This window comes from Rissa tridactyla, chromosome 5 (genome assembly GCF_028500815.1).
Source record: "Rissa tridactyla isolate bRisTri1 chromosome 5, bRisTri1.patW.cur.20221130, whole genome shotgun sequence".
NCBI lineage: Eukaryota > Metazoa > Chordata > Aves > Charadriiformes > Laridae > Rissa > Rissa tridactyla.
The window spans coordinates 38480564-38494628 of record NC_071470.1 but is presented as its reverse complement, the minus strand read 5'-3'; the positions used below and the strand labels follow the sequence as shown (position 1 = coordinate 38494628).

At 47.1% G+C, this 14065-nt stretch overlaps 1 protein-coding gene across 4 annotated transcripts in view; it reads right to left on the bottom strand.

Moving 5' to 3' along the window:
- The window catches only part of PTPRA (protein tyrosine phosphatase receptor type A), a 125824-nt gene that overhangs the window by 19964 nt on the left and 91795 nt on the right, over positions 1-14065 (bottom strand). For 3 of the 4 annotated variants that reach the window (XM_054202219.1, XM_054202215.1, XM_054202216.1), the window contains 3 exons: positions 9112-9190; positions 8321-8683; positions 5521-5538 (listed from right to left, as the gene is read on the bottom strand). In XM_054202219.1, coding sequence (XP_054058194.1) covers positions 5521-5538; positions 8321-8683; positions 9112-9190 — 460 coding nt within the window. Of the gene's footprint in view, positions 1-5520; positions 5539-8273; positions 8684-9111; positions 9191-14065 lie in introns of those variants that run through there. The other variant, XM_054202220.1, reaches the window with a different exon arrangement.

Genomic DNA, 14065 nt, shown 5'->3' with positions numbered 1-14065 from the left:
GATCAGCTAGTCCAACCCCCATTCTTTCCTCCCTAGAAATACTGAATTTAGAGAGGAGATGCTGTTAGACAACCCATTGTGCACGTTCTGCACCACAAGGCCACCAAGTATGAGCTAATTTGGTTCACTTTGTTATCCGCTCCCTTGCAGATGCTTCTCAAGGGCAGGCATCGCACAATTCCCTTACAAACACACTTAGATTAGCCATATCTGAAACATTCCCATCCTCTGGGACCCACAACAGCTTTTTTTTTTTTAAATAAGCTATTTGTAACTTGGCCTGGAGGTCAGTGAAACAGTGGTCGGCACAGGCAAATTACCCAGATGGGGTTGGAAGCCAAGCAATGCTAACCAGATAGGAAAATGGCCCTGAAGGGCAATTTTTCAGATAAATGTGGATGCCAGCGACGCTAGCTGGGGCTATTTTCATTTTCCATCAGTTTGCTCAATCTGCATGGGCCACCGCACTGTGCCTACAGGCCTCGGTCCCCTGAGACTGCAGGGCATGACCCCCCTTTCCACCTTCTGTGTATCCATTTCCCTGCCAGGGCAGATTCCTGCTTTACATGTCTCAGCAATTTCAGCCAGCAGATTTTCTTACATGGGATTTATTTTGTCTGTCTCTGACTACTGAGTTACCACGGGGCACTCTGGTTATATTTCTGCATTTGTCTACAAAGGTCTACAAATGCTCTTCCGACCAAAAGATATGGTTTTTGTGTAATGATTTGAAGTCAATGACCTGGTATGGCAAATAAAAACATGAAATCCTCCCAATCTTGCATGTCTTTGATATTTCCATCTACTGTCCTCATGTGTCGGCATCTCCCCCAGCCAAGCAGCCAAGGAATTTACTGGGAGACATTTCTGCCTCCTGCACACTTGGTAGCTGCTTGAGCCTTTAGTATTACCCACCGTGAGGCTTTCCAAAAGCAAGACCAGGAAGGCAAAGCAACCACGGAGCATCTTAGCCCAACCACAGCCGGCCCTTGCATCTCCTCTACTGTGCTTCTCCTTGGGACCTCTGACTGCAACCATCATGGCCATCTTGGCCGGAAGAGGGGAAGGTGACAAAGCCTGCAGTGCTATGCCCCGACTATGCATTGTTGAACCATTTCTCCTGCCTTGGCTAGAGCTAAGCTCAGCCTAACTGGTGCTGAGCCAGGCAGGGGCCACTGCAGCAGCGCCGGTTGGCAGGAAACGTGATTTACGGGCAGGGGTTTCGGCAGGGGTGCCTCTGGCAGCAGGATATAGGGAGCCTGGGGGGTTGTTTTCTTTTCTTTTTTTGCAGCTGTTCTTTCGACACATCTGGCTGGATGAGTTAGAGCTTTTCCACCGCGGCCGCTAACTGCCGGCGTGCTGCCCGGCCCACCCAGTAAAGCCCAGGCAGGAAACAAGCTGGAGGGTCCCCAGCCGGTCCCTCCTTCCCCAGCCAGCCTGGTGAGTGGTGCCAACCCTCCTGCAGCTTCCGTCCCGCTTGAGCCTCGGCCTCGGGGGTTTCATGCTTGCAATTCGCTTGGAGACCAGACAAGGACTCAACCTTCTTCCACAGACCTGCAGTGCTGAAGCACCCACATCGGTCCAGAGCATGCAAGGCATCGGGATGCTTATGTCTTGTCCTAGCACCCCCGACGAACAAGCTAACCATCTTCTGATGCTCAAGATCATGTCTCTAACTGTAGGTAGAGATGCTATATACTGGTCTATAGGCTGTCCCCTATACATCACGCAGACCCAGGTGCAGCCACCCAGCAGAGAGGGACAGGACTGAGCAGCCCTCCTTGCTCATTGCTGTCAATGTCTGCCCACAAAACTTGAGTCAAATCAAGCAGACAAGAAACTACAGGATCATAAGCAAAAAAAAAATGGGGGTAAAAGAAATGGAAGCAAAGCCGTAGGGTCAATACTTCTTAAATAAACTGTCCCGCACATGAGATGTGGAGCTCCCAGAAAAGTAAATCCTGCAAAGTAGTTGCAGAGGGGGAGCAGAGCAGAAGAAAGAGCTTAAATGCTATCTCTTAGATCTCAAGCAGAGGTTAAATCACAAGGCCAGCTACTTTCCCTGCAAACATCACAAAGAGCTTGCAGAAGCAGATCTGTGATGCAACTTCTATTTGTTTTCCTGTAATATTTCCTTCCTGGTCACATTTGGGAGGTGGAAGAAGCCACACCAGACATCGCAGCTCAGGATAAACCAGTGAGTATATTCACAAAACACTTAAATTACTCCTTCAGGACTGCATTGCACACATGCACATGCTTTGCTTGGGACAAGGCCAGACTGTCATTGTATGCTGCTCGGCAGAGGGTCCTCGGCTGTTATCTCCTACAAGGTGCTACTATGGCAGTGAGGAGCTTTGGGAGAAGCACGCAATGAGCAGATCAATGCTTCAAAGCCAGAGGAGCCTCCTGAGCTTCAGGTCTCTCTGCTGCTTTCTGTCCAACCCAGTGGGATACGGACACATTATTTCAACCTGTCCATAGGAAACCAGGAGAGGGTTTGTTGCCTTCTTTCTTCAAACTATGCCTGGATGCCTTTCTGGAAGGTAGACGTGGACCCTTCTGCACTCATGTGAACCTCATGAAGTTCAACAAGGCCAAGTGCAAGGTCCTGCACCTGGGTCAGGGGAATCCCCACTATCAGTACAGAACAGGGGATAAGGGGATTGACAGCAGCCCAGCCAAGAAGGACTTGGGATCCTGGTGGATGAAAAACTGGACATGAGTCAGCAACATGCACTCACAGCCCAGAAAGCCAATCATACCCTGGGCTGCATCAAAAGAAGCATGGCCAGCAGGTCGAGAGAGGTGATTTTCTGCTCCTCTACTCCATGCTCGTGAGACCCCACCTGGAGTACTGCCTCCAGCTCTGGTGTCCCCAGTGCAGGAAAGACATGGACCTGTTGGAGTGGGTCCAGAGGAGGGCCACAAAAACAATCAGAGGGATGGAGCACTTTTCCTACAAGGACATGCTGAGAGGTTGGGTTTGTTCAGCCTGGAGAAGAGAAGGCTCCGGGGAGACCGTACTGCAGCCTTTCAATACTAAAAGTGGGGTTATAAGAAAGAGAAAGACGATGACAGGCTTTTTAGCAGGGCCTGTTGCAATAGGATAAGGGGTAATGGTTTTAAACTGAAAAGGGGTAGATTCAGACTGGACATAAGGAAGAAATTTTTTTACAATGAGCGTGATGAAACACTGGACCAGGTTGCCCAGAGAGGTGGTAGATGCCCCATCCCTAGAAACATTTAAGGTCAGGTTGGACGGGGCTTTGAGCAACCTGGTCTAGTTGAAGCTGTCCCTGCCCATGGCAGGGGCGTTGGACTAGATGATCTTTGAAGGTCCCTTCCAACGCAAACCATTCTGTGATTCTATAGTGCAACCATCGGGTGATCCCTTCAGGAGGCAGCACACCAGGAGGCATTAGCATCTCTTCAGCCAAAGAGAGCCAACCTCCAGCCAAGGTTTTCTGCTTGCTGAAATGACTGCTTTATCCATTGTACCAACTCTAGGCATAGAGCAGGAGAAGGCAAGGCATTTCTCATCCACACTGCCCCACTGGGAAGGGATCTGTCTTGCTGATATATCCCCACAGCTGTCTCAGATGTGGAGCTTGAGCCTGGAGCATAGAATCACCCCTTGAACAGGTAAAGTCATAAATATTTGTGCAGCTTTACTCTCTCTTCCCCCTTGGGAAAGCAGGCAAGACTTTTTAGCAAGCCTGACAAAGATGCCTGAGTTACCCTCTCCCTTACAGGCTTGCAAAGGATTAAACTGTCTTGTTAGGAACTGTAGCACAAAAAGATTTTATGGATGCCCTAAAAGGCCACAGTCACTAAAAGGCCATGGGGAACGACTTGCAGGTGCTGTGAGAGTTGGGTGCTGCTGGGAAAGGCAAACCACTAATTTCCATCAGTTGGACTCCAGGAAAAATCCGCTTCTGATGCCAAATAAGAAGACCAGGGCAAGCAGAGCCACCTGAGAACATCCTTCCATGCTGCCCTGCTCAGCACCGACACTCCAGCATGGGCAGCTCCATTACCCAACAACCCCAAAGCTTGCAGAGATCTCTTCTGCCAATGCCGATTTGGGAGAGGGGTGGAAATAAAAGGATACTTGTTTCCCACAAGAGTTGTAAATAATCAGTTGTGAAAGTGTACTTGGTGGTTGAGATACACCACGGTGGGTGGTTTCATGTGGTAGTACGAGTGCTAGCAATAAGAGGCAGAAGATTTTCACTAATTTGGATAAAAAATAGTTTTCTGCTCCTCATCTTCAAAATAACCCTCAACCAACATTTTGTTAGGAAAACTTTTAATTTTGCAATATCATTCCAAATATTAAGAGTTGTTTAGATGTGGTGTTAGGGAATGTGGTGTAGGGGAGAACTTTGTAGGATGGGGTTGATGGTTGGACTTGATGATTCCAAGGGTCTTTTCCAACCTAAGTGATTCTATGATTCTATCCCCCCAGAATAATCTTCCAAGTCACAGCACTTAGAAAATATTAATTACTTGATTAATATTAACAGTAATATTAATATTTGCAATATTAATATGAATATCATTAGGAAGTCAGATTTTTTCCCCATTTTTTGTTTCTGTGCTCTCAGGAGCAGGGATGGACAAAGTCAGAGATAGCACAAAACAACAGCTAAGCCATGCCAGATTCAAGGGAATTATGCAGAATATTTCTGCAACACCTTAACCACTGCTTTAAATTATTTCCCTTGGACTTGCGTCCCTTTTATTTCCTCTGCGCAAATGTGTACTGACAGTAACTATCACAGAGCATCTGTCTTTTCCTCTATAGCAGGACAGTGTGGGTTTGTCACACCAAGCAGTGGAAAGCAGATTGCCATGGAGTTTACAAAGCTGAAACACCCATCAGAGGAATGATGAAAACACACAGAGGAAGTGTGTTTCTATAGGTAGCAACCAGACTGGCTGTACCTCCACTCTACCCGCTCCTATACTGCTAAAGCAATGAGTAATTGCAAATATTCCGGTAGTGATGCCAGTTCTCAGAACTAAGAGATGGGAAAATGCTCCTAAGTGCTATTATATTACAAGAAATGGATTTGTGCTACTGCTTGCCAATGGAATTAAGGAGAATAATAATTATTCACATCATTTGCAGAATGGGTACGGATCAAATAGGGTAAGTCACAGTCAATAAAGACAATTCATGAGCAAAAAAAGAAGGAAGTTTCCTGAATGGTTTCTTAGACTTTGGTCACCCAGCTCTTGGCACTGTAATGCTAACATTTTCAGAGCACTTAGCAGGAACTCTTTGTATCTAACAGGACATGTACAAATTGGTACAGGATTGCTTATTTCTAAAAAGAGAAGCCCACCACAAATTAGATATCAGTGTGTCACCAGCTCTTCTAAAGAGCTTGATAGGCTCTTTAAAAGCAATTTTAGAAGTGTGTTGTAAGGACAGCTATCTAATAGCAGAATACTTTTGGAAATGTCTTACAGAGGGCTTGAATAAAGAGCAATGAAATATATAATTCTTACCTCTTCTGTCAGAGTTACCTGCAGAAAAAGAAAACAAAAGTCTCTTAGCAACAAAGAAATATACATTTTAATAAGTCAGGAAGGATCAAAGACCAAGACAGTAATAAATTTAGTAACTCTCATCATCTTCTTGTAAATCTTTCATTTAAAACACCAGCTACAAAGCCAGGATGTTAAAACAAATTTCAGCCTTCACTTAATAACAAGGAAAAAGGAAACAAACCCCAATTTTTTATCAGCAGAGCTAGGAGCTGAATCTAAGCTATAACATTGATAAACACAACTTACTGCTCTTAATCAATAACACAGTCTGTTTAACCCTATAACCAGCAAGTTACTGGTGTAATTCATTAGCACTTAAATACTAAGAGATAACACTTGTGTATAATTTTAAAAGACTGGCTGAGCCAAGAGTTCAATTAAGAGCAGCTGGGCTCGGGGATGGGGATGAGGAGTATCCAACGAAAGCCTCTACCTGCTGTTTTGGATGCCTCATCGGGAGGAAACCAGAACAAGTGGATGCTGAGGAGAGCACAGACCAGCTCTCCTGCTGTAACGCTGCTGGCACAGGCACCCCACGCCCCTGTTTTAGAAGCTGCAGCATGGGGTTGATGACAATCTTGGTAGGTTTGGAGAAGCAGGAATTGCCTGTACAACATATAATTTATGTGTCGCCTTCTGCCCCTGTCCCTCTCTTGAGTACCACTTAAATCTTCCACGACTGATATCCAAATTTCCCATTAAGATTAATGGCAAGGACAGCCCTATAACTAATTTTACTCCTTGACAAATTCCTTGAAATAAAGAAAGAATCAGGTTTGGTCATTTGTTCTTGGGACTGACATCAAATGAGAAGCCACATCTGGCCTTGATTGGTGTAATGGCCAACGTGTCATAGTGTACACCAAGGCAGTTCACCAAAACCAGTAACCCAAGTCATAAAAAAGGTAGCAAAGACACAAAAATGATATATTCAGTCTTCTGTTATCAGACATTGTATTACAAAATGCAAATCTTAGCAGTACTTAAGGCTTTTGCCTCCATCACTCCCATTTGATTTATTCTAAACTTGCATCGTGCATGTACCTAAGGTTACTCTGGGCTCCTTCACTCTGCGAAGAGGCCTTGAGGATTTGTGTTTGAAAAGAAGCTGTATGAGCTCACGAACGGCAGGACACTAAGAAAGTTGGTTTGCAAACTTCCTTCAGCCACATCCTTTCCTATGTTGGTAGCAAAGACAACTTCACTGCAGCTTCATGGGCTGCGGTTTCCAAAGATGCCCAGAGGAAGAGGACACACACACCTCACTGATGTGAAGAGGGGTTTAGATACCCAACACCCAATAGCCCTTGAAAAATTTATTCTTAAGGAATGTACACTTGACTTGTCCCTGCATGAGAGTCCAATATTACCTTCTTTCAGTCTTTTCTACCCACTGCCAAGTTACCCATTCTGTTTTCCCACTAAATCCTGCACTGCCAAGGCTTTCACTATAACCTTTAGCAGGCACTGCTATGTGACTGTTGCAGCTTGAGAGGCATGTAGTATCAAAGCTGGGTCTTTGCTTTGGGCAAACAGTGGCTGAAGAATCACAGATCAGCTAAAATTTCTGGTCACGTCAGCCTCTTTTTGCCTGATTTTTGCTTTTAACCAACATTGAGCAGCCAAACTTTATGTTCTTAGGGGCCACTTTGATGATGTACCAAGAGGGGAATGACAGCAAGATGTCAACAGAGACAATTCTTGCTCATCCAGACCTTTCAAAGATTAAAGTAGCCCAGGGAATGGGGAAAAAACAGATAATGTAAGCATAAAATCACAAAATGGTTTCAGTCGGAAGGGACCTTCAAAAATCATCTAGTCCAACACCCCTGCAGGGCCATCTTTCACTAGACCAGGTTGCTCAAAGCCCCCTCCAACCTGACCTTGAACACTTCCAGGGATGGGGCATCCACCCAATCACTGGATGCGCCAGCAAATGCAAGACTGAGAAACCCAATGCGTGGAATATTCTGCTCAATAAGGTCTCACCATGTTGTTCCTGGTGCTCATCGCAGTGGAGAGAGCATCTTCAGACGGTTTGTCATGTGTGGCTTGTGTCTGCAAGCAGTTTAGCAACCATTGGGTGGAGCACAGAAATTACCGTACCAATTGGGCCAGCGCACCATCCTACCACATCATCCTTCATCCCCAGCTTGGCTAATTTTGGATAATAAGCCAACTTACAAGCTTTTCCCAAGAGCTAGATCTCAGCCCTGACTGGCTACCTCTAGTCTAAGCCTTAAATCACTTGGGACAGGGACTGCATTGTTGTGTGTATGCTTGTACAGTGCCAAAACCCGTGGCTTGAGCTCACGGTGGCTACCAAAATACAAATAAATGCACTAACACTCTGGATAACCGAAGCTCTGCAGCTGAGTGGCAATACGGAGTGATTTATTGCTGTTTCCTACACAGACCCGTTAAGGATCAACTTCTCAGCCAGCAGCTGGGAGCTGTGCAGCACTAGCCCCATTTCACTCCGGAAACCACAAAAAGTGATGAAATTCATCTGTGACAAAAGTGGAACAAGATCCTAGGGTTTCTGGTGCCCCAGCATCTTGGCAAGAAGCCCGAACGTTCGGTAGGATAAATCTCTTCTGATCTGGTCACTTCAGTGAGTTATATTATTTTGTATCACTGTGAAATTTGCCCCAAAGTGTCTTCTCATTCTCTTTTGTTCAGCAAAACAAAAGAAGAGAAAAGAAACCAACCTGGAGGCAGGGTGGCCTGGAGAAGAAGAGGTGAAGGAGATGCCTACCGTTGTGGGCAGCGGAAGAGGTCTCTTGTGTTGTCATTGTCGCACTGAAATTCCTCTCTGTCGTCTCGGCTTCTGTGCTAGGGAGAGTGGTGCGTGGAGCAGACGGCGTCACGCTGGGTAGCAAGGAGGTGGCTGGAGGCATGGGCACGGTTGTCCCCAGGGTGGAGATGTTGAGGCTGACAGTGGTGGTGTTGGGGGAGATCCTGGTGGCTGTGGTTGTAGGTGGCTTTGACGCCATGGTAGAAACAGGCACTGGAGTGCTAATAGTGAGGCTGTTTGCGCTCGTCGTAGTCCCATCTTCAGGACGTGCTGTAGGACCTTTGGTGGGACTCCTGGGGGAGGTGGGCACTGTCGTGGGTGACTCTGCGAGAGGACAAAGCACAAAGGAACCTCCATGAGATACCTTTCTGCAACACTGGAGGGTTTAGATGCTGCAGATTCGCACAACTGTAACTCCAAGGACAAAACAGGCAAAAAACCCCGAATCCAGGACAAGAAATGCTTTGCACAGCACAGTGATGCACACGCTATAAAAGCAGCTTGAATATATATTATGACATCGAGGAGGTACAAAGGTTAGAGCCCCTGTAAGAAAGGATCAATATTTGCTAGAAGTGAAACCTGCATGTCCCATTTATGAGCACCTGCAGCCTGTCACCCTCTTTTTGACACTTAATATTATAGTTAAGTGGAGGGCAGAAGGGGTAAGTCACAGAGCACGTGAGCACTTACTCCTCTGATGCTAAAGATGGTTTAGGGACAAAAGAGAGGAGACAATGTGTGTAGCTTACCTGTCGTACTGTTGTTAGCACCTACACTTAATAGGCCACTTCCGAGCAAAAGGAGAAAGAACCACAAATCCATGTTGACCTGGGGAAGAGAGCAAAGAAAAGTTATTTAAATTGTCATACATCATCCCAAAGTAATTAAAACTGGGGACGCTGCTGTGCATTTTGCATGTGCAGAGCTGGAGGGAGGAGCGAATGTGTAGCTGGAGTCTCTGCAGACATGTGGATGGGAAGGATTTATTGATGTGTTCATACATTCCCAATGCGAGGGCACATGGAGAGATCCTAGTCTGGTGGATGCGCAAAGGTCACCAGAGATGAAGCAGGGAATGGGTGAACTGTGGGAGAGCATGAGAGGAACGAGCTATGAAGCTGAGCAGCAAAGGTAAGTACCTGGTCTTAAAGAAAATTAATAATGTGTTCATATAACAGTCTGCAAATGAGCATACTTCAAGCAAACTGAAATTCAATACATGTGATGACGTCAAGGAGCCTTGATCCAAAATGCCCAGGAACCAGAGGCAAGGAAGAAGGAGAGGTTAGCTCCTCCTGCGGGCAGTGCCCAGCAGATCCCTGCTGGCTCACTGAAGCCCCTGCCTGTTACTGGCTGGGCAGAATACCCGCACAAGGACAGGCTCAGCTCCATTCAAACCCCATCAGATTGCCTGCATGTGGGGACAAAACAAATACCCATAAATAATAATCCAAGATCATCTGCAAGTGCAGGCTGCACATTCATTGTACTGTAAATTTCTTCCCAGGAAACGTCCTGCAAAATTACAGGATGATGACATCAGTGGAGTTGCTTCCCCCAGGCTTTCTCCCTCAGCCCTTTTAAATACAAGTTTTTTTATGGTGATTTCTTTCCTCTGTAGACCTCAAAAAGCTCCTGAGAAATGGGTATAGTTATCTCCTCCCGAACAGATATGGGTCCAGAGGCTGAGGCAAACGACAGTGAGCTGCGAGACGTCATCGTCCTGGCCAGAAGAGAGCCCAAAGCTGCCAAGCCTCAGAGCCTGGGGCCTCCCAAGGTCGGGCCAGCATCCCTCATCTGCTATGAGCCCAGAGAGGGCTCGGAGATGGCTCTGCTACGTGCCATCAACCAGCAGCTGCCGTATGACTCTCTTCTGTCCTTCAGGCTTTTGTCATGCCTCCAGTTGCATCTTGAGCGTCTCCTGGGAGAAGGCTGCGAGATCTCACTGCCAAGTCAACTCAACAAGCTGCCAAGAAAGTGTTTTATTCCTGATACGCGGTCTAAGCCTCCCCCTCTTAAATACGTCTTGTGTTGTTTGTTCTCATTCTATTTATTTAAATCTGCTTCAATCTAGACCCATCCCAAACTCTGGGCAAAAGGACAACACTGAAGTCATCAATGTGCTGGAAACGATATCAGAAATACAAGATCCTCCCCACCCGTGAGTATCCTCCCACCAGCACCACCCACTTACATATTCTTCCTCCCCTCAGAAAAAAACCTGGCAAAAATCAAACTTACTCAGTGACCAAAAGGTCAGACAAACCCTGAACCAGAAGGAAACCAAGCTCCAGAGATAAGAGCTTTCCTCCGGCTCTCTCCATGGCCAGCCCTGCTGCTGCAAGCGGAACGGGGCTTTCTCCAAGGGGTCCCACTGGTGCAAGCAGCCAACTTTCCAGCGGATTTCATTACCGATTAAAATATCTGCCTGGATGAATTTGAACTGGTTTGGCACTCCCATCGCTGGTGAGAGCGGGGCTCGTCCTGCAATGTCTCCCCGAGGCTCTGCTCCAGGATGGGATGTCTGGAAAACCCACAACCGGTAGGGTTTCGATGGCACGCTCCACTCCTGGTGCTTGTTAAGGCCACTCAACAAGTAATCACATTCTGGAGCTGAGATGGTCCTAAGCCAAAGAGGTTTTCCACCCCCGCAGTGTGTTGTCCTCAGGGAGTTTGTGTCCTCCCCATGTTTAATTGCAACTGGGAAGCACGCGAAGATGCACTGCTGTCAAGAATGAAAGCAACTCTCTGCAGGACACAGATCCTTCGAGCATCCCACTGCAGAAACCCATAGAAAACGGGCTCTCATTGCAATCAGACCCGTGCGCAAAGGCAGAAGGACCCTAAGCCCGTGGTGAATCTCCAAATGAATGTAATGGCAGCACTGAGATGCTCCTGAAACCTTGCAAGGGCTGATGTGAAGGCACCAGTCTCGCCATTGCAACCGCTTCCCTCATCGGCAACCCACCGCTACCGCAACAAGAAAACAATAACAAGGTAAAGGGAAAGACCTTCTGCAAACACTGCTAGGAAAAAAAGTCACTGTTTGTTGTGTTTTGATGAATATTTGTGCAGAAATGCCAGTCTCACAGGTGGAAGTGGCTCCAGGAAAGAAGCCCCTGCCCTGTTTCTCAAAACAGGAGTTCCCATTCACTTGGGATTCCTGTTTATTTGGGATCCTGTTCATTTGGGATTCTGCTCATTTGGGATCCTATTCATTTGGGATTCCCACAGCTATACCAGCGCTAGCTCTGCAGCAGCAGTTTGCTCCGAGAACAGACAAACCAGTCGCTAACGGGGACGCTTCCACCATGTGGCATCCTACTGGCTCCTCACACTGAGATCTTGTTCCTCACTGTATGGCTCATAATTAACCGATCATTGGAAAACCATATAGATCTTAATCTCTTCCAAGCCTTTCTCAATGGCTTCAAGGATCGTTTTGAGATGGCTGCTCCAGCTCTTGCAGCACACCTCATATACCAGGGCAATGAAAATTTGTTCATGGTCACTCAGCAAAGGGGTGGTAGAGCTGAGACTGGACCTCAGAGGACTCGGTTCCTCTCCCATCTGTGGTCCCTGGAGTCCTTTTGAGCAAGTTAAGGAAAGAAAGACTGATGGGTTAGCCCATAATGACCTCTCCCTCTCCCTAAAGCCAACAGCCGAATGTCCCATTGGCATCCGAAGCTCTTCTGCCCCATCCTCAACATATTTTCCCTTGGTATCAAAAGCAGGACATGGAGGGTAGGTGAAATGAAGTAAAAGCTGCGAATCCTCTCTTTTTTCTGCTCTCCGTTACAGGGAAGTAACCCACATACAATAAAAGAACTTGGTTTTATTTCCATGACTGTGATTGCCATATGGATGAGAACGGAAGGCAACTCCTGGACCAGCCATGGGTACCGGCTGCAAAACCCCTTCGGGACAGTGGGATGATGCAGGTCCCTCCTTTGCTGAGCCAGCAGCGCAGCTCTGATGTCCTGGGATTACATCAGTGGGCAGGCAGCTGCCTGCCTTTAAAACCCCCTTGATATTACATTTAATAAGTTCATTGATCCTTGAGTGGATCGCATTAGGAGGAAAGGGTTGGCAAGGGGAGAGAATACCAAATTTCCCCAAGCCTTACCCCGTTTTTGTGAAGAAAGCTGGATGCAGGCAGTCCGTGTGGATCCTGAGTTTTTATGGCTTTATTACTGTGAATGTCAAAAGAAATAGGACACCGGGCAGCCCCAAGAGCATCACGGCTTGCTGTGCAGATCATTGCACAAAAATCCTGGGAGCCGCTCCTGTGACCAGCAATCAGCTGCCAGCGCTGCTTTATCACCTTAAAACCGGATCCAGAGCAGAGAGCAAGCGAAAGAGCCCTGCGCAAGGGGAGAGCTGTGCCAGCCCAGCTCCCGGCTCCCAGCCCCTGCTATTAAACACTCCCTATTCCCAAATGCAGTAAAAATAAATGCCAGCGGTACGCTGTTACCCGCTTCTTAACATAAAAGGCCTCCAGAGTCCTACCCCAAAGCTGGAGAAACCCGAGTCTCCCTTCCCCCTCGGCTCCCTCCCTGCTGGTTTCGGAAACGGAGAGGAAATACTTGTAATGTTATCAACATAAACACAGCTCTTGGCTGGCTGTAACATCCTGCGAGCTCTGCAGAAAAACACCCTGACGTCACGGCGCCGGCTCTGCTGAGGAGAAAGGAGCCAGCTTCGGCCCCCGTGGGTTGGGATGCTCAGCATCGCATCTTCATTTTAAACCTTCCTTTTGAAAAATCAGGGTTAGAAACCTGAATAATTGCTACCGGTGTTTCCAGCAATATTTTTTTATATATATAGAGAGACAGTGTACATGCATTACACTCTCCCGAACACTGCTCAGGAGCTTCCTATAGGAAAGGCTGGGTTTTAGGCTGCAGGACCTGCGTTTTAAAATAAGTTCATCTTGTCAAGATGACTGATGCTGGGGGGCGGGAGCAAAGGAAATAATCTCTTTATAAAGTAATAAGAGGCCTAAAAATGGTCCTTGTGTGTGCTGCTTCTGTAGGGGGGTTTGGCTGCAAGACCACCTCCCTGTGCTTGCAGAAAGCAAAGAATTAGTATTTAGTGCTGCAGAAACTGCCCAGATCCTACCCGGATACAGCCGTCCACAATCAAAGGCAGGATTTACCCCCACCTCTGACATATTGCTAATTCCTGGAAAATGAGGCAATCTTTTTCTATGTGCAAGGAGGAGACACAACTTGAATTCCATCCGGCTTTCTGGGACCCTAGAAACCACTGCTGCGATCAGTAAGATGCTAAAATGTAGTGGCTCAACCAAGACCACCCGACTGCCTTGTGCTGGCCCCAACTGCAGTGAAAAATTAAAAACAAAGTTCAGTTTTCTTCTTTTTTTTTTTGGCAGGGAAGAGGGCAAAACTAGGAGCAAGGTTAGCATTTGCACCGGTTAGCTCTTTGAAGCAGCTCACAGTAGGACGAGAGCAAGCATGAGCATAAAGAAAGGGGAAAAAGGTCTTTTTTTTTTTTTCTTTTTGGTGGCAGCAAGCCATCAGCATGGCTCAGCTGCCCTGCAAAACAAACCTGCCATTCCCTCTCCCCCTCCCTGCTCCTTTTAAATCCCGTTTGTGGTTTTCCAGTCTCTTACTGGAGCTGTGATCTGTGGCAGAGGAGAGCTGCCCATGGGCTCATCTGATGTCAGAACGATTTCTCTGG